The sequence below is a fragment of the Watersipora subatra genome, chromosome 8 (genome assembly GCF_963576615.1).
Source record: "Watersipora subatra chromosome 8, tzWatSuba1.1, whole genome shotgun sequence".
Lineage (NCBI taxonomy): Eukaryota > Metazoa > Bryozoa > Gymnolaemata > Cheilostomatida > Watersiporidae > Watersipora > Watersipora subatra.
Window position 1 is genome coordinate 37,666,524 of NC_088715.1, and position 22,608 is coordinate 37,689,131.

General features: G+C 35.4%; 1 protein-coding gene across 1 annotated transcript in view; it reads left to right on the forward strand.

Annotated features, from left to right (window-relative positions):
• The first annotated feature begins 3,209 nt into the window (after window positions 1-3,209).
• Window positions 3,210-22,608, forward strand: part of LOC137402517 (fibrillin-2-like) — a 40,173-nt gene continuing 20,774 nt past the window's right edge. Inside the window, exons 1-9 of the mRNA XM_068089018.1 lie at window positions 3,210-3,228; window positions 3,750-3,872; window positions 4,939-5,061; window positions 6,561-6,683; window positions 6,886-7,017; window positions 7,551-7,673; window positions 10,706-10,828; window positions 11,104-11,226; window positions 13,579-13,701. Of these exons, the coding sequence (XP_067945119.1) occupies window positions 3,210-3,228; window positions 3,750-3,872; window positions 4,939-5,061; window positions 6,561-6,683; window positions 6,886-7,017; window positions 7,551-7,673; window positions 10,706-10,828; window positions 11,104-11,226; window positions 13,579-13,701 (1,012 nt within the window). The remainder of the gene's footprint in view (window positions 3,229-3,749; window positions 3,873-4,938; window positions 5,062-6,560; window positions 6,684-6,885; window positions 7,018-7,550; window positions 7,674-10,705; window positions 10,829-11,103; window positions 11,227-13,578; window positions 13,702-22,608) is intronic.

Here is a 22,608-nt window from a genome sequence, read left to right on the forward strand (position 1 = left end):
GTGACTACCAACTTACCTTGACAGATCATCTGCATATTTAGGGAGCATTTCTATTCCTGTGGCCGCCAACTTACCTTGACAGATCATCTGTGTATTTAGGGAGCATTTCTATTCCTGTGACTACCAACCTACCTTGACAGATCATCTGTGTATTTAGGGAGCATTTCTATTCTTATGACTACCAACTTGCCTTAACAGATCATCTGTGTATTTAGGGAGCATTTCTATTCCTGTGATTGCCTACTTACCTTGACAGATCCTCTACATATTTACAGAGCATTTCTATTCTTGTGATTGCCAACTTACCTTGACAGATCATCTGTGTATTTAGGGAGCATTTCTATTCCTGTGACTACCAACTTACCTTGACAGATCATCTGTGTCTTTAGGGAGCATTTCTATCCCTGTGACTACCAACCTACCTTGACAGATCATCTGTGTCTTTAGGGAGCATTTCTATCCCTGTGACTACCAACCTACCTTGACAGATCATCTGTGTCTTTACGGAGCATTTCTATTCCTGTGACTACCAACCTACCTTGACAGATCATCTGTGTCTTTAGGGAGCATTTCTATCCCTGTGACTACCAACCTACCTTGACAGATCATCTGTGTATTTAGGGAGCATTTCTATTCCTGTGACTACCAACCTACCTTGACAGATCATCTGTGTCTTTAGGGAGCATTTCTATCCCTGTGACTACCAACCTACCTTGACAGATCATCTGTGTCTTTAGGGAGCATTTCTATCCCTGTGACTACCAACCTACCTTGACAGATCATCTGTGTCTTTACGGAGCATTTCTATTCCTGTGGCTACCAACTTACCTTGACAGATCATCTGTGTATTTAGGGAGCATTTCTATTCCTGTGACTACCAACCTACCTTGACAGATCATCTGTGTCTTTAGGGAGCATTTCTATCCCTGTGACTACCAACCTACCTTGACAGATCATCTGTGTCTTTAGGGAGCATTTCTATCCCTGTGACTACCAACCTACCTTGACAGATCATCTGTGTCTTTACGGAGCATTTCTATTCCTGTGACTACCAACTTACCTTGACAGATTATCTGGGTATTTAGGGAGCATTTCTATTCCTATGACTACCAACCTTCCTTGACAGATCATCTGTGTCTTTAGGGAGCATTTCTATTCCTGTGACTACCAACCTACCTTGACAGATCATCTGTGTATTTACGGAGCATTTCTATTCCTGTGACTACCAACTTACCTTGACAGATCATCTGTGTCTTTAGGGAGCATTTCTATCCCTGTGACTACCAACTTACCTTGACAGATCATCTGTGTATTTAGGGAGTATTTCTATTCCTGTGACTACCAACCTACCTTGACAGATCATCTGTGTATTTACGGAGCATTTCTATTCTTGTGACTACCAACCTACCTTGACAGATCATCTGTGTATTTAGGGAGCATTTCTATTCCTGTGACTACCAACTTACCTTGACAGATCATCTGTGTCTTTAGGGAGCATTTCTATCCCTGTGACTACCAACTTACCTTGACAGATCATCTGTGTATTTAGGGAGTATTTCTATTCCTGTGACTACCAACTTACCTTGACAGATCATCTGCATATTTAGGGAGCATTTCTATTCCTGTGGCCGCCAACTTACCTTGACAGATCATCTGTGTATTTAGGGAGCATTTCTATTCCTGTGACTACCAACCTACCTTGACAGATCATCTGTGTATTTAGGGAGCATTTCTATTCTTATGACTACCAACTTGCCTTAACAGATCATCTGTGTATTTAGGGAGCATTTCTATTCCTGTGATTGCCTACTTACCTTGACAGATCCTCTACATATTTACAGAGCATTTCTATTCTTGTGATTGCCAACTTACCTTGACAGATCAGCTGTGTATTTAGGGAGCATTTCTATTCCTGTGATTGCCTACTTACCTTGACAGATCCTCTACATATTTACAGAGCATTTCTATTCTTGTGATTGCCAACCTACCTTGACAGATCATCTGTGTATTTAGGGAGCATTTCTATTCTTATGACTACCAACCTACCTTGACAGATCGTCTGTGTATTTAGGGAGCATTTCTATTCCTGTGGCTGCCAACTTACCTTGACAGATCATCTGTGTATTTAGGGAGTATTTCTATTCCTGTGACTACCAACCTACCTTGACAGATCATCTGTGTATTTAGGGAGCATTTTTATTCTTGTGACTATCAACCTACCTTGACAGATCATCTGTGTATTTAGGGAGCATTTCTATTCCTGTGATTGCCTACTTACCTTGACAGATCCTCTAAATATTTACAGAGCATTTCTATTCTTGTGATTGCCAACTTACCTTGACAGATCATCTGTGTATTTAGGGAGCATTTCTATTCCTGTGACTACCAACCTACCTTGACAGATCATCTGTGTATTTAGGGAGCATTTCTATTCTTGTGATTGCCAACTTACCTTGACAGATCATCTGTGTATTTAGGGAGCATTTCTATTCCTGTGACTACCAACTTACCTTGACAGATCATCTGTGTATTTAGGGAGCATTTCTTTTCCTGTGACTACCAACCTACCTTGACAGATCATCTGCGTATTTAGGGAGTATTTCTATTCCTGTGACTGCCAACTTGCCTTGACAGATCATCTGTGTATTTACAGAGCATTTCTATTCCTGTGACTACCAACTTACTTTGACAGATCATCTGTGTATTTAGGGAGCATTTCTATTCCTGTGACTACCAACTTACCTTGACAGATCATCTGCTTATTTAGGGAACATTTCTATTCTTGTGATTGCCAACTTACCTTGACAGATCATCTGTGTATTTACGGAGCATTTCTATTCCTGTGACTACCAACTTACTTTGACAGATCATCTGTGTATTTACGGAGCATTTCTATTCCTGTGACTACCAACTTACCTTGACAGATCATCTGTGTATTTAGGGAGCATTTCTATTCCTGTGACTACCAACCTACCTTGACAGATCATCTGCGTATTTAGGGAGTATTTCTATTCCTGTGACTACCAACTTACCTTGACAGATCATCTGCTTATTTAGGGAACATTTCTATTCCTGTGATTGCCAACTTATCTTGACATTTTATCTGCTTATTTAGAGAGCATTTCTATTCCCATGACTGCCAAAATAGAAAATAAAAGTCTTGGGAAACAGTAAGACACATCTTAATAACAAAAAAAACTAAATACAAAATGTTTTCTCGCGGAAAAGGTATTTTCAGGTTTTCAAACGATAGATGACCAATAAGTCAAAATCAATAATAAATCGTGGTATCACAGAACATCACAACTGCTGCAAAACATTACAGCATGCACTGTGATACATCAACAAGCAAACAGATGTGATAGACAGATTGACAGATGTGATTCTCGGTGTTTGTCTTTTTTTAAAGGTTTTGTTATCATCATTCATTGGCAAGTTCTGTCAATGCTGATAAGTTTTATTAAAAGACAGGATTTGAAAAGTCATCAGGGTTTGACTAGCTACCATAATATCACAAAAACAGACATGAAAGCTATTAACTTGGATAGAGTGATTTTTCATACTTTTCAATGTGTTTATTGTAGACAGCAGACAAATCAACTCAGAGTTTTACAGCAGATGATGTAATACACTATATGTATGATCACATGACTTATCTTCTCTAATGTAATATGACTAAGTGTCTGTTTGTATTTAACTGTTTGACCTGAGTAATGTTCTGGGAGTATATTCTTTTGCGCTTCCCTCAGATATTCATGAATGTGAATACAACCCTTGCAAGCACATCAACTCTACTTGTATTGACATCCCAGGAAGTTATCACTGTGCCTGTCCATATGCAGTAACCAAAGAAGACTTCAGTTACTGCAATGGTAAGTTTTTACCACAAGTTCATTTCAACTCAACAACTTTGATCAAAACCAGTCTGCTATATAGAAATATAAGTAAAAGTTATCTTTGAGTGGAAATCTCTTGCTAACTTGTCACACTACTACATTAAATAAAACTGTATGACTCTTTCATGCTTTATTCAATAAAAAACATTTTACTGTATGCATTTGTTGGTTACATTGTAGATGGAGTTATCTGTCCAGACGAGCGGAACCGGTGTTCTAGATATGCAGCATGTAATATTGTGAGTATATCACCCCTAAAGTTTGAATGCAGCTGTAAAGAAGGATATACTGGAGATGGCTACAGATGTGAAGGTGAATAAAACCATTGCCATTGTTTAACACAATCTCAAGATCTCAAGCTAACATTGTCACACCTTCTTATTTTGTTCTTTTTTAAAGGTTTCTTTTGTTATTTTTCTTTGTTTTAAAAAATCCGTCAGATCTGTTTCTTTTTTGCTGTCTTCCTGGTTGCATGTTTCTTAATAGTTTTAAAATAAAATACCTTTTATATTATTATTCATTATCTGCTGTATATTTCTTATTTCAAATGTAAAAACTTCGTTTTTCAAATCTTGCTCTTTCCTCGTTCCTTGATTTGTCTCTTTGATTTTTGTTTTTCACTTTTTTTATCTTCTTCTCATATTTTTTCTCATCTGTTTCCTTAATGCTTCTTCTTTTTACTTTTTTTAAAATTTCCTTTCCAGCTTTCAAAATCTAATTGTTAATCTTGTTAACACCTGTACACATACATACACATACACACATACACACATGTAAACTTACAAACAAACATAAACTCTCAGATCCATTCTACTATATTTTTCAGTCTGATAATCTAAACTCTAATAAAACGTCTATAAAGTTCTACTTGTACTACATATAATTTTGTTACTGGATCCCAAAGATATTGGTAGATGGTGGCAGCTGGTCTATTCCATTCCATAAAGCTATCAACCTGCTCATCTCTATTGTTAAAATGATTATCCCTTTACTACAATCCCCATTAAGTTCTTTCCATGTACGGCAACATAACTCTTTGTAGATGTTGATGAGTGCGATGCAGGGACAGACAACTGCGACAACAATGCTGATTGCATCAACACTTTTGGTTCATTCAACTGCTCCTGCAAAACTGGTTTCCATGGAGATGGACTTTCCTGTGATGGTAATTGTTACCTATGAACTGAACAGTCTATTAGCCTAACATTATAATGCTGATATAGAAGTGAAGTTGTCTTCTTTTGCAGCAAATTCATACTAACTTGTAGTTGTTTAGTCAATGACAAAAATGGCAGTTAAATAGAAACTTATCTGAAAAAGATCACAATGTCAAAGCACAGGGTCTCTAGAGTTTTGTAGATACGAAACCTTATAGAAACAGAGAATTTGCTGTCTAAGTAGGTTCGCTGACTAATAAACAGCTGCCAACAGCTACTTATAAAGATGAACTGAGGGTTCAACAAACAACATATTCAACAAGAGTAACCTTGAGCAAGGAAGAAAGTTCTTGTGTGACAAATAGACTCCTTTAACCAGATATACATACATGTATGTATGTTTATAAATGATCTTCAAAAGAATGCTCATCTCACTGTGTGTATACACAAGTGTGATAGTGAACTCCCTCTAGAGTCTACTTTTGCCAAGACATGTCATGTGATTGTAACTCTGAGGCGCTGATATAATTCCCAATGTTTATTTGGCCCATTAATAAAAATAATAATAATTTATCAAAGCCAATACTGTAAAAAATATTAAATTGTTTAAAAATTATTAATGTATTAAAAATGTTCTATATAAGAATAAATTAAACTGTTTACTGATTTTAACTTTCAATAATGATAAGCAAGTCACAAATAAGATACATGTCTTCAGCTTTACTTGTGTCAACATTACCGGAGGTTATCACTCTCTTCAGGTAGAGCGCAGGTACAATAGTACAGAGTACAAGATATAATAAGGAAGTGTAATTGTCTTCAAAGCTAACACAGTTGTTGTTTTACTCTTTCATACAGAAGTAGTAGATGAAAAATGCAACTACCCTTGAAGAAGTGGTTGAATTTAGAAAGATTATCAATTGACAAAAGTATGCTTCGCTTGTGTTATGAAATGCAGATCATAAATTAATAAAACTTTCCCCAGTTTCTCTTGATATCCAACATCTAACAGAGCATTATTGAATCAAGTTTATATCATTACAAATACTCTGCTCTAGATTACTAAAACTTCCTGTTGAAAGGTTTTGCTTAGAGCTTTATATGTTTTTATCTATTGCTATTTATATATATACATATGAATCTCAGTGTGCATCTTTTGTTAAAGGTTTTTGTTATCATCATTAAATGACAAGTTCTCTAAATGCTGATAAGTTTGATTAAAAGACAGTATTTGAAAGGTCATCAGGGTATGACTAGCTACTGTAATAATCAAAAAAACAGACTTGAAAGCTGTTAACTTTGATAGAGTTATTTTCTGTAGTTTTTGTTGTGTTTATTGTAGGCAGCAGACAAATAAACTCAGAGTTTTACAGCACATGATGTAATACACTATATGTATGATCACATGACTTATCTTCTCTAATGTAATATGACTAAGTGTCTGTTTGTATTTAACTGTTTGACATGAGTAATGTTCTGGCAGTATGTTCTTCTGCGCTTCCCTCAGATATTCATGAATGTGATGACAACCCTTGCAAGCGCATCAACTCTACTTGTATTGACACCCCAGGAAGTTATCACTGTGCCTGTCCACATGCAGTAAACAAAGAAGACTTCAGTTACTGCAATGGTAAGTTTTTACCACAAGTTCATTTCAACTCAGCAACTTTGATCAACACCAGTCTGCTATATAGAAATCTGTAAAAGTTATCTTTGAGTGAAAACCTCTTGCTAACTTGTCACACTACTACATTAGCTAAAACTGTATGACTTTTTCATGCTTTATTCAATAAAAAACATTTTACTGTATGCATTTGTTGGTTACATTGTAGATGGAGTTGTCTGTCCAGACGAGCGGAACCGGTGTTCTAGATATGCAGCGTGTAATATTGTGAGTATATCACCCCTAACGTTTGAATGCAGCTGCGAAGAAGGATATACTGGAGATGGCTACAGATGTGAAGGTAAATAAACTGCCATTGTTTTACTCAATCTCAAGATCTCAAGCTAACATTGTCATAACTTTTTATTTTATCTGTCAGATCTGTTTCTTTTCTGCTGTCTTCCTGGTTGTATGTTTCTTTATAGTCTTAAAATAAAATGCCTTTTATATTATTATTCATTACTTGCTGTATATTTCTTATTCCAAGTGTAGAAACTTGGTTTTTCATACTTTTTCTTTCTTATTCTTTCTTTTTCTCTTTTTGTTTCTACTTCCTTTTTGTATCTTTTTTGACTTTTCCTTTCCAATTATTTTATTTTTCAGAATATAAATTTTTATCAATTATTTTCTTACAAAGCAGGAACACATGACAATAACTAAATAACAGTGAGAGCCCATATTACAGGATCCCAGAGATATTGGTAGATGGTGGCAGCTGGTCTAGTTCACTCCATAAAGCTATCAACCTGCTCATCTTTATTGTTAAAATGATTAACCCTTCTACTACAATCCCCATTAAGTTCTTTCCCTGTACAGCAACATAATTCTTTGTAGATGTTGATGAGTGCGATGCAGGGACAGACAACTGCGACAACAATGCTGACTGCGTCAACACTTTTGGTTCATTCAACTGCTCCTGCAAAACTGGGTTTGAAGGAGACGGGATTTCCTGTACTAGTAGGTTATATCTTTTCGTAAAGCCTATCTCACCTCTGTACTCCAATCAGCAGCTCTTGTTAAAAATACAGTATTGTTAGAGGCGCTTGATGATAACAGAAATCTGACAAATTACTTCATGAATAATTCTGGCTCAACTTTTATCTAAAGCGATTAATAATCAGCTACTATTAACAATATATAACTTTATTTTGTGTTATTTTAGAAGTCCTGTTATACAAGAGTTCTCAAAGTACATGTATAAACTCACACATAAACCTCCTGTGAAATTATTAGTATCTTAACTTATACATCTATACAAATATTTCTCAAAGTTTGTGTCTGTCATCTGTCCAGCTATAGCTAATAATATTTTAGAATAAAGAATCTGTAACATAAAAGATTTGATCTCGGACCTCCAGTTCGCCAGTCTGATGCCTTACCAATTCAGCCCCACGGGTTTGATGAATTCATTAGGTGAAGTATGTCGCTATACGACAGCAAATACGCTACCAATCTCCATCACGAGGGAACAAGATGGCGTAACGTCACGAGAATTGGTAGCTCTTATTAGTGAGCTTACTCAAATTATCCGATGACATTGTGCCAGCTGCTAATAGCGAGTGACAGGCAACTCTCATTACCTCTCAGTGTTTACAAGCTGATTTTTAATACCGGGGCAATGCTGGGTAGCTCAGTTAGTATATATATATATATATATAAATATCAATGTTTGTCTGTCATCCGTCCAGTTGTAGCCATCAAGTTTTAGCAATGAAAAATCACCTTTATATTGAAATTCTACTTGCAACTTTTTAAAAATTTATTATACAACTTTTACTTTTCAAGTCGATGAACAAGGGTGCGTAATCACAAGGTTAAGCCATTCTCACCATTCCGATCGCTCTTACCGTATACTGTATATTTTTTTAGCGATTGCACACGCTAAATGAGCAATTTCTTTATTAACTAATGTTACCATTTGCGTTTGTTATTTTTTGGAACTTTTTATATAAATTATTTTACTTCAACTGTTTTAATTGGTAAAATTTGGTACTTCCATTTCAAATGTTCAACTACAATTATATCATAGCCTCTGTTAATAAAGCTTGCCAACTCAGTTATCACATACCATCATGTACCCAATCATTACCAATACTACAATAATTCTTTTACATTTGTAGACTGCTAGATAATATTTAAATGTTCTCTGTGTACTCTCTATGCATACACTTTATACATACCCACTAAACATACCCTCCAAACATACTCTCTATACATACCCTCTATACATACCCTCTATACATACCTTCTATACATACCCTCTATACATACCCTCTATACATACCTTTTATACATACCTGCTAAATATACCCTCTATACATACCCTCTATACATAACATCTATACATACCCTCTATACATACCTGCTAAATATACCCTCTATACATACCCTCTATACATAACATCTATACATACCCTCTATACATACCTGCTAAATATACCCTCTATACATACCCTCTATACATACCCTGTATACATACTCTCTATACATACCCTCTATACATACACTTTATACATACCCTCTATACATACCCTGTATACATACCTTCTATACATACCTGCTAAATATACCCTCTATACATACCCTCTATACATAACATCTATACATACCCTCTATACATACCTTCTAAACATATCCTTTATACATACACTCTATACATACCCTCTATACATACCCTCTATGCAGAGTATGCATGACCCATACATGCAGAGTATCTGAAAGTGCTCTCTCTAACAACTTCACCAACTCTGTCATTAACTGAACAATCAATAAACTAGTGTTATTAGTTTAACTGATCAGCGAGTATCAGAAGATATCATAAAATTTCTAACGATTTTACCAGAAAGTATAGCTTTTTTTACCATTTGAGATTTTGTTAGTTTCATGTGATTTGACCGCCAAGGTATCCCAAGATTAAAATCTGAAACACATACGGTAATCGTGGTTTTAATGCTTAGAAGAATAAGGTATGCCTAAACTTCATACCTGAATTAGCACGTCTGTCTGCAGACCTGGAAATGCTCAGTTCAAATCTACTGCAATAAGAACTTTCCGTCCTTTAATGTTTTATTGCTATAACTGGACATACGGATGACATGCGACAACCACTGAGATTTATATATGTTAATTAGCGAAATGTCCGGGGTTGCACGGGTATTAAAATCAGCTTATAAAACAATAGCAGGTAATGTAGTGTATTTGCCTGCTACTTGCCGTTAGCCTGGCTCATTGCCAATGGCTAATTTGAGTAAGCTAGCGTATTTAGAGTACATTTGCTAATTTGAGTACCGCTAGTGTAACGCATAGCAGTATTTTCACCCAGATATTCACTGATATCGCCCAATGAGTCTATGAATCAAAGGTTAATCAAAGGTTGGAAAATGGGAGACTCTGAGATCAAATCTTATGTGTTACAATATTTTAATATCTATAGCCGGACATACCGAAGGGCATATACACCCACTAACTGCGCTACCTGGTGTTGCTCAGATATTAAAATCAGCTTGTAAACAATGAGAGAAAATGAGAGTTGCCTGCCACTTGCTATTAACCTCGCGCATTGCCAATGGATAATTTGAGTAAATTTACTAATAAGAGCTACCTCATGACATTAAGCCATGACTTTGCGGCCGCGACCGAAAGCTGTAGCCAATTTGCTCCCATATAGTGACATATTACTCAGCGAATCTATCAAGCTCCTGTAGTTTAGTTGGTAAGGTGTCGGAGTGGTGAAGGGAAGTTATAGAGATCACATCTTCTGCTTTACAGATTCTTTATTTAAAGATTTTAACAGCTATGGCAGGGCACGTATACACACATACACACGCGCGAACAACTTTGAGAAATATATATAGATACACACATAAACTTTGAGATAAGCATACAATCCACAATAATAGGAGAAAGCAGTCTTTCATGGCTGCGATTGGCTGTTCAACTTACCACATCGACTTTTGCTTTCTTATATTCAGCAATGTGAACTTTTGTAGATGTTAATGAATGTGAATCAAAAGCAGACAACTGCCATCACAATGCTGACTGCATCGACACTTTTGGTTCATTCACCTGTTCCTGCAAAGATGGTTACGATGGAAATGGGATTTCTTGTCCAGGTAACTGCTGAAGACAGTAAAATTAGGAACATTAAATAAAATACCGTGTAAAATATTATTTTAGACATTCATATCATTTATACTATTTCATTAATAAATATTTAATTAATAATATTATGCTGACATGAATTGTAATTATTCGTATCAAGATTTGCTGCTAGTATGAGCACTGTACAGTTTCAGTTTTATCAAGCGTATATAATATTGACATATTTAAAACTGCTTCTGTCCTATTTCTATTGGCTGTTTGATTCAAAGCTGTCATGTACTTGTAGATATCAATGAATGCGTGGAAGGGAGAGACAACTGTGATGAGAATGCTAAATGTGTCAACTCTGATGGCTCTTTCAGCTGTTCATGTTTGTCTGGGTTTTCTGGAGATGGATTCAACTGCACGGGTACTTTACCTCTCCTTATATTCAACAGTTTAAAGTTCTTGTACAATAGTTTAAAAACTATATATAACTTCTCCTTTGTCAATAAGTTGTTGAAAGTTATCATTGTATATGCTTCATGATAGACCATCTAAGGGTGATCAAATCCTGAGCAGGTTAATTGCGAACAGTGTCTCAGAGCGTTTCTTTTGAGCTAACAATTGCTAACCTATGCATACCTCCTATACATATCCTTTATACATACCTCCTATACATGCATCCTATATATACCTCCTATACATACCTCTTATACATACCTCTTATACATACCTCCTATGCATACCTCATATACATGCCTCCTATATATACCTCCTATACATACCTCCTATACATACCTCCTATGCATACCTCCTATACATACCTCCTATACATACCTCCTGTACATACCTCCTATACATACCTCATATACATACCTCCTATACATACCTCCTATACATACCTCCTATACATACCTCCTATACATACCTCTTATATATACCTCTTATACATACCTCCTATACATTCTTCCTATACATACCTCCTATATATACCTCCTATACATACCTCCTATACATACCTCCTATACATACCTCCTATACACACACTCCTATACATACTTCCTATATATACCTCCTGTACATACCTCCTATACATACCTCCTATATATACCTCCTATACATGCCTCCTATATATACCTCCTATGCATACCTCCTATACACACACTCCTATACATACTTCCTATATATACCTCCTGTACATACCTCCTATACATACCTCCTATGCATACCTCATATACATACCTCCTATACATACCTCCTATACACTTCCTATGTATACCTCCTATACATACCTCCTATACATACCTCCTATACATACCTCCTATACATACCTCCTTTATATACTTCCTATACATTCCTCCTATACATACCTCCTATATATACCTCATATACATACATCCTATACATACCTCCTATACATACCTCCTATATATACCTCCTATACATATCCCTATACATACCTCTTATACATACCTCCTATACATACCTCCTATACTCACCTCCTATACATACCTCCCATACATACCTCCTATACATACCTCCTATACATACCTCCTATACATACTTCCTATATATACCTCCTATACATACCTCCTATACATACCTCCTATATATACCTCTTATACATGCCTCCTATATATACTTCCTATACATACCTCTTATACATACCTCCTATATATACCTCCTATACATACTTCCTATACATACCTCCTATACATACCTCCTGTACATACCTCGTATACATACCTCCTATATATACCTCTTATACATGCCTCCTATATATATTTCCTATACATACTTCTTATACATACCTCCCATATATACCTCCTATACATACTTCCTATACATACCTCCTATACATACCTCCTATACATACCTCCTATACATACCTCGTATACATACCTCCCATACATACCTCCTACACATACCTCCTATATATACCCTTATACACACACACACGCACACGCACACACGCTCGCACACACACAACCACACACTCTCTTTCGCACACACACACTTATACTTACACTCTATACTTACACTCTATACTCACACTCTATACTTACACTCTATACGGCACTATAACCTAAAATAGTGTCATTAGTTCAAATAATTGGTATCAAGATATTACTTTAGACTGCTTGGCAGATGTTTAAAATTCCTTTTTCGCCTTTTTATGTTTATTGCTTTGTGTCACACGTCTGCTTATTCAACAGCTCATCTTTTACCATTGTTTCCCATAGTAAACACTATAACATATAATATGCACAACTATACATCCATACACACACGCATACACTCATTCACATGTACACACATTTACACAATCACATACACATAATATCCATGCACACATGTACACTTACGCATACCCAAACATATATACACAAACACACATACACAACTGCACACATACACAACTGCACACATACACAAGCATACACAAATACACACGTACACACCTATACACGTACATCCGTATGCACGTACATACACACATGTAGACATACACACACATAAACATACATACACATATACATATGTACACTTACACACATACACAAATGTACATACATACAGACATACACACAGTCACACACACATACATGTACTGACAGACATACATACATTCAACAAACTCTCAGATCTGGCACCTAAACCAGGTCTTTTATCATATGCAGTGGAATACATAAATACGGTAAGAAGAATAATTGTAGAAATGATAATCCTCTGCTGTATTCTAGCTCGTTCTTTCTAACATGTCTTTGATGTTTTGTAGAAGTTGATGAGTGTAAAGCTGGCACACACAGCTGTAGCAAGAATGCTTACTGCATCAACACCTTTGGTTCATTCAATTGTTCCTGCAAAGCTGGTTACCATGGAAATGGATTTTCCTGTCAAGGTACATGTAGCTGCTGCTGGCAATCAAACATGTAGCATCTCTTTAAATACATGTAAAATATTACTTTGCACAAAAATACTACTAGTTTTCATGCACACCGTCCTAACAATATTATGCTGATATGAATGGGAGCTGTTCATATTAACATTTGATACTCATACAAACCCTTTACCGCTTCAGTGTTATTTTGTCAATGTAATATGCCATTCCATTGTATATTACACTGAAAAAATCAATTTTCAATGTAATATACCTTTGTCATTTTTGGCTTTGCTGTGTTCGTAATCAATAGAGTTCGGTTACTCTACCAGTTACTGAACAACGAAATGGAGAAAGTTTTAAGTTTCATTATCAAGCAAGGGAGGTCCCCTGCTTTAACTGGCCAATGTTATTAGCACCAAGACTAGGTTTCTTTCTGATTAGTCAGAGCCGTATAGTTTCACAGAGTCCCGCGATCAACAGAAGCGTATGCTGGAGCTCGCTCGATTCCAAACAAACCGGCCACGCCCACTATTTTTATATAAATTATAATGGAGAAGCCGCAACATTAACCACAAAAAATCACTCCCATGGGCAGTCGCTCTAAAGTTGATGGTTGCATTATAAACCATTGGAAAGAGGACAAAATTCCCTACACGAAGCTATTGATAATTTTTTTCTATTTAAGAAACTAACCCTTTCAATGCCTAAATTAAAAACATTTTACCTAAATTGATTTATAGCTCGAGTACTGATAGGATTTGTATCGGCAACCAGTTTCTGTTTGGGTTTCTAAAGGAATACGTTTTAATTTTTGTGTAAAAACCATGGATGCCGCGACTAATCAGATATGACATAGTGGCTGGCAGCAATATCCATTTGAATATATTAAACTTGAAGGAAATGTATCCACAAGCAATATTCATTTGAAGCAAAACAAGCAAAACATATTGTATATACATGCAGTATCGCAATACATATGCAACAACCAGGCTCGGGCAATATATGCCTTTGATATTAAGATCAAAGGAGCAGATGATCTTAATATCAAGTTACAGGTATTAAGATCATCTGCACGCGACCAAATAAAAATATAATTTATGTAGCATTGAAAAACCACAAAAACAAAATAATAGTGCAGTAAAATTAGGAATTCTGTTAAAAAGCATTGGCAACACTGGTTTCAGGTGAGCAGTTGGATATTACTGATATTTTGACAAAATATTAAGATGAAAAATATTAAGCATAAGAAAATATAAACAGAGCGAGTAATGAAAAGAACATTCGGCTTAGAAGGCGCTCTTCGGTTCTGCTCCTCAACAGACGCTTTAAGCTAAGAGTTAACTGATGACGCCAACTCTTCGCACAAGATCTCAAGAAATGCAAGTGCAGCAGTATACATCGCAGGGTTATTCGCGGAGAGAGCCATTACAGGATGGCGACTGCTCATCAGATCAAACCATTTGTCAACGGCTTTGACAAACCAGGCTGTGGTCAGGTATGACACAGGTCGTCCCTCCTTCTTGACGAGATACTGCAGGCCTGCACCGACTGAGTTACTGAATATGTGCAGTGCCTTGCCAACATTCATCGTTCTAAAGTGAGCGCTGTTAGTCAGATCACCTAACTTAAGGTGTCAGTTTAAGATCTTTATTTTCCTGGAATCTAACGAGGTCCTCGACGTGACCTATCTCCACTGTATTAGCAGGCAGATGATGTTTGTTGACTGTAGTAGCAGAGAGAGTTATTGTCTTGTGATTGAGAAAAGCGTTAACAAGGTTTTTGATGACATGCGGCACATCAGCTATGAACTCAGTAGCACTGCCTTCAATTACCGCGGATGTAACTAGAGTGTTAATTTTGCTGGTGACTCCAAACTGTCTCCACATACTCCGGTTACCAGGACCCATGTCTGAGGTGATTGCTATGACATTCAGCCCGAGTGCTTCGCCTTGGCAATGATATCTATTATGGTGATCTTTAAGCTCAAAGCTGACATTGAGCGACCAGTAAAATGATACCCGACCACCTGCTTCCATCTTTTGGCTATGCCTGCAAAAATCACTCATATGTAAATGTGAAAGGATAAATGGGTATAGTCTGAATTTGTGATAATAATGAAATTGAAGGATAAATTGAATCAAGCTAAATACAAATAAATGATGTATTGCCTATCACTGTTTAGTTCATGAACAACTCTTGGACTCTAAGAAAGCCATGAAAATCATGTATATAAGCAACAGGGCCGACAACAATATGCCGACAACAGGGAAAACCAAAAATCTATTCAATAAAAGAGCTTGATCCCAATATGTAGTTACAAAGCTAGCTGCTGTCTCCATTACATCTACGAATTAAACCACTATTCTTTATCAATCAGAAGACATGCTCTTACCACCCAGCATGAAGACCAATCCATGATTTGCCTCCCCTTGATGGCCTGGCAGTGTTATCTGGCCCAATACTTTCTTGCTGCTAGGGTCATACTCTACAGCTTTCTTCAGTTCCATCTCATCAAGGGTGAGACAACAGAGCTTGTCAACCATCTCTCATAGAAGCAACCTAAAGTAGCATACAATAATCACTGTAAGATCTAATGTATAAATTATCTTAATATATATACATCTTTGGACTTTACAAAAATGATCTCTGACAACTGGGTACATTTTAACAAACATGAGATAGGAGCGAACTCCAACAGTTTCATATGTTCACAATAAACAAAACTTTTGCAACTTAATTATGACTTTTTTGCTGGATCAAGACTTGTCTAGAAAACATAACATAAAAAAATTGTTTCTTCACCCCGGATACCCCGTATGGGTGGTAAATTCTGCTATAACTCGGGTCTCCTACCAGAGACCTGGGAGTTTGAGCACTCGCCTCAAGATCTTAGCTGTTCCCAATAGCGCACTTTTCTGCAACTCACCTGAGTTGATTTTTGTTGGTATTTGGGCAAGCCACATTTTATGCGCCGGTGTTATTGCGCCCAGTGCCCCAATGACTACTGGGATTACAGTTGTTCTTACATTCCAGCATTTTTCAATCTCTTCTCCAAGAGGGAGCTATTTCTCTACTTTTTCTTTGCTGGCTATATTGTAGTCATTGGGTACTGCTATATCTATTATAGTAGCCCTCTTGTTCTCCTTGTCTACCACCACTATATCTGGTTGGTTTGCTAGGACATGCTTGTCAGTTTGGATGTAGAAGTCCCATTAAGCTTCTTCATGTATGTATATATATATATATATATATATATTTTATATATTTATTTTATATATTTATTTTATATATTTATTTTATATATTTATTTTATATATTTATTTTATATATTTATATATATATAAATACCTTTAGGCTCAAATATTCAAACACTGAGCGCAGCACACCGGGAGAAAAGTTTATATGTTGCGCACGCTGTTGTAGAGTTCGTATGGAAGGAGGAGGAAATGCCATGGTTAACAATTCTGTGTAGCCCGTTGTTCCACATGCAAAGCGTAGCTTTAAAGACTTTTTAATAATCTCCAGCTCCCAAGCAAGACCGCGAGTGCTTCGTCGAGATAATGCCGATAGCTGGTCCTGGTTAAATAACATGCGCATCTTTATCTCGTGCTGTCTAAGCTTGGCTTCACCCGCCCTTTTCTCTTTCTGTGCCTAACAATAAAATTATGAACACAACCCAAGCAAATGGAAGTATTTTAAGACACATATTACAGAAATACATGAATGATTCAATGTGCAAAAACACCACCTACTGTAACAATTGGACAAAAATGTTATTCTTTACAGAAAAATGGCAGTATGTATATATAGTGTATATAATTACCTGATTGAGTCTTTTTTGAAGGTCAATAACCTTGCGTTTGAGTTGGTCAACCTCCGAATCACCGGTATCACGGAGTAAACCTAGAAAGGAAAATGAACATTGAGGAATAGACATTAAGCTTCTTTAAAACAACTTAAAATATTCAATTACTCAGCTTTCACGCTGTCCTGTGCTTCTCCTCGTGTCTAAGGATGATGTTTAAAGTAGATGAAAGGTTGAATGACAAAAATGTCACAGCTGTTAGTATTTTGTTAGCATCATTCTGTTAGTATTTCTTCAACCAGACACACAATAGTAAAAATGTTAGCTGTTTGGTGATATGTTAGCCATACCATGCATTTCAAGATGCAGTAAGGCACAACACATACGCATTAGTGTTAATTGTGATGGTAGCAGAAATCTATTACTGAAACAGATGAATCACGTGCAATACTACATTAGCAATACCATATACCGCTATCTACCACACACACACACACAGCAGTTACACACTTAAAATATGTGCCACTTTGCTGAATTGGCTGCATGTGAAAAAAAGAGCATGGCAATAAATTGTAGTAAATATGAGGAAATCTTTGTAACAGGTTAAAATGTAACATGAAATTTGATTAAAATTCCACCAAGTCTCACCAAACTGTCCAACACTGCCAGACTCATGAAAATCAAGACAGCTAGTCGTGGGTAAAGCAACTGCATGAGATGTATGGCTGCTACTGCTTTAGTGTTGGCCTTCTATGGCCTTGTGCCTCTTGGCTCTCTCTGTCTGAGGGTGTGGTCTTTTGTGAGCAAATACAGTAGGGATAGCTCCGGGTTTCAAACGTCTCTTCTCAGTCTTATAGTCAGGGTAAACCAATGCTCTTCAAAATGTTTCTGTTAAATATTTATCAAACATATATCATACATAATACATGTATATCATATAATTTTCGGTACACACATAAAATCAGGCCAGTAAGTACATGATAAGCAGTATGATTGCAGGCCTAAGGCTGCTGCTTGATGTTCTTCTTGAAACATATTTTAATGTGATCCATGTCATGGTCATAGTGATGGTGGTGATAAAGCTTTTTAACTACAATTGACCCAAATCAATGATACTTAACTCATTTCTTTTTTTAATTTCCCTCTAGCCTAAAACACCAACTAGCTAAATGTCATTAATGTTCCAGAAAAAATCTAGTAGTAAAAATCTGAATTATTATTGTTTTTAATATTACGAAAAGAGAGACTCACCTCACAGATTACAGTTGCGTTGCCTGGCTCTAGAAGTTTAGGGGCTCTTGGGTTGCTGCTTGTGTCTAACCTACTGACATTTTGAACCCATACTTTTTTTAATGAACTGTCTCGTGGGAACCGAAAAAACTGCAAACCAGCTTCAGATCGGTTTGTGCACTTAACTGCCCAGCAATTTACCATTTTGATAGACAAACTGCAATCGCGTCTACAAAGCAAAAGATCGAATGCGCCTTGCAAATTATTTTGGCGCCTGTTTTTGTTTAGACAGGTATTAATCAGATTAAAATGGTCGGAAACCACATTTCTTGTATATGATTAGAAAGCAAAACTTTTGCTTATTTAAATGGTATTGTACAGGTCTAAATTCACGATCTCTGTCTTTGCAAAAAAGTAAAGTATTGAGAGCAAAGTACAAAAATTCCATTAGAGATCAGTATGCCGATCGGGTTTGTTTGGAAACGAGCGTTTTTGTTTCCGGTTTTCGGTCACGGGACTCTGTGAAACTATACGACACTGTAATTAGCGACTGCCATAATCTGTTTATTTTGACGATTGATTTAACCAAAATGTAACGTTTAACTTTCTATGAGTCATCAAAAGCTGATGTAACGTTTAACTTTCTATGTGTCAGCAATAACTGATGTAATGTTTAACTTTCTATGAGTCATCAATAGCTGATGTAATGTTTAACTTTCTACGAGTCATCAATAGCTGATGTAATGGTTAACTTTCTATGAGTCATCAATAGCTAATGTAATGTTTAACTTTCTATGAGCCATCAATAGCTGATGTAATGTTTAACTTTCTATGAGTCATCAATAGCTAATGTAATGTTTAAATTTCTATGAGTCATCAATAGCTGATGTGCTGTTTAACTTTCTATGAGTCATCAATAGTTGATGTAATGTTTAACTTTCTATGAGTCATCAATAACTGATGTAATGTTTAACTTTCTACGAGTCATCAATAACTGATGTAATGTTTAACTTTCTATGAGTCATCAATATCTGATGTATTGTTGAACTTTCTACGAGTCATCAATAGCTGATGTAATGGTTAACTTTCTACGAGTCATCAATAGCTGATGTAATGGTTAACTTTCTATGAGTCATCAATAGCTAATGTAATGTTTAACTTTCTATGAGCCATCAATAGCTGATGTAATGTTTAACTTTCTATGAGTCATCAATAGCTGATGTAATGGTTAACTTTCTATGAGTCATCAATAGCTAATGTAATGTTTAACTTTCTATGGGTCATCAATAGCTGATGTAATGGTTAACTTTCTACGAGTCATCAATAGCTGATGTAATGGTTAACTTTCTATGAGTCATCAATAGCTGATGTAATGGTTAACTTTCTACGAGTCATCAATAGCTGATGTAATGGTTAACTTTCTATGAGTCATCAATAGCTAATGTAATGTTTAACTTTCTATGAGCCATCAATAGCTGATGTAATGTTTAACTTTCTATGAGTCATCAATAGCTAATGTAATGTTTAAATTTCTATGAGTCATCAATAGCTGATGTGCTGTTTAACTTTCTATGAGTCATCAATAGTTGATGTAATGTTTAACTTTCTATGAGTCATCAATAACTGATGTAATGTTTAACTTTCTACGAGTCATCAATAGCTAATGTAATGTTTAACTTTCTATGAGTCATCAATATCTGATGTATTGTTGAACTTTCTACGAGTCATCAATAGCTGATGTAATGGTTAACTTTCTACGAGTCATCAATAGCTGATGTAATGGTTAACTTTCTATGAGTCATCAATAGCTAATGTAATGTTTAACTTTCTATGAGTCATCAATAACTGATGTAATGTTTAAATTTCTATGAGTCATCAATAACTGATGTAATGTTTAACTTTCTATGAGTCATCAATAGCTAATGTAATGTTTAAATTTCTATGAGTCATCAATAGCTAATGTAATGTTTAACTTTCTATGAGTCATCAATAGCTGATGTAATGGTTAACTTTCTACGAGTCATCAATAGCTGATGTAATGGTTAACTTTCTATGAGTCATCAATAGCTAATGTAATGTTTAACTTTCTATGAGCCATCAATAACTGATGTAATGTTTAACTTTCTATGAGTCATCAATAACTGATGTAATGTTTAACTTTCTATGAGTCATCAATAGCTAATGTAATGTTTAAATTTCTATGAGTCATCAATAGCTGATGTGCTGTTTAACTTTCTATGAGTCATCAATAACTGATGTAATGTTTAACTTTCTATGAGTCATCAATAACTGATGTAATGTTTAACTTTCTATGAGTCATCAATAGCTAATGTAATGTTTAAATTTCTATGAGTCATCAATAGCTAATGTAATGTTTAAATTTCTATGAGTCATCAATAGCTGATGTGCTGTTTAACTTTCTATGAGTCATCAATAACTGATGTAATGTTTAACTTTCTATGAGTCATCAATAGTTGATGTAATGTTTAACTTTCTATGAGTCATCAATAGCTGATGTAATGTTTAACTTTCTATGAGTCATCAATAGCTAATGTAATGTTTAAATTTCTATGAGTCATCAATAGCTAATGTAATGTTTAAATTTCTATGAGTCATCAATAGCTGATGTGCTGTTTAACTTTCTATGAGTCATCAATAACTGATGTAATGTTTAACTTTCTATGAGTCATCAATAGTTGATGTAATGTTTAACTTTCAATGAGTCATCAATAGCTGATGTAATGTTTAACTTTCTATGAGTCATCAATAACTGATGTAATGTTTAACTTTCTATGAGTCATCAATAGCTAATGTAATGTTTAAATTTCTATGAGTCATCAATAGCTGATGTAATGGTTAACTTTCTATGAGTCATCAATAGCTAATGTAATGTTTAACTTTCTATGAGTCATCAATAGCTAATGTAATGTTTAAATTTCTATGAGTCATCAATAGCTGATGTAATGTTTAACTTTCTATGAGTCATCAATAACTGATGTAATGTTTAACTTTCTATGAGTCATCAATAACTGATGTAATGTTTAACTTTCTATGAGTCATCAATAACTGATGTAATGTTTAACTTTCTATGAGTCATCAATAGCTAATGTAATGTTTAACTTTCTATGAGTCATCAATAGTTGATGTAATGTTTAACTTTCTATGAGTCATCAATAGCTGATGTAATGGTTAACTTTCTATGAGTCATCAATAGCTAATGTAATGTTTAAATTTCTATGAGTCATCAATAGCTGATGTAATTGTTAACTTTCTATGAGTCATCAATAGCTGATGTAATGGTTAACTTTCTATGAGTCATCAATAGCTGTTGTAATGGTTAACTTTCTATGAGTCATCAATAGCTGATGTAATGTTTAACTTTCTATGGGTCATCAATAACTGATGTAATGTTTAACTTTCTATGAGTCATCAATAGCTGATGTAATGTTTAACTTTCTATGAGTCATCAATAACTGATGTAATGTTTAACTTTCTATGAGTCATCAATAACTGATGTAATGTTTAACTTTCTATGAGTCATCAATAACTGATGTAATGTTTAACTTTCTATGAGTCATCAATAACTGATGTAATGTTTAACTTTCTATGAGTCATCAATAACTGATGTAATGTTTAACTTTCTATGAGTCATCAATAGCTGATGTAATGTTTAACTTTCTATGAGTCATCAATATCTGATGTAATGTTTAACTTTTTATGATTCAGAAATAGTTGGTGCAGCTGCAAAGGAGAATTCCTAAACATAAAGAATGTTATGGGGTTTCCCAAGACCTTATGTTTGTTTTTGGAAGATAAAAACAAATACAGTAGTTACACCTCTAGACTGTAAAGTATAAACATAGGCGAGTATTTCATTCAGACTTACAATA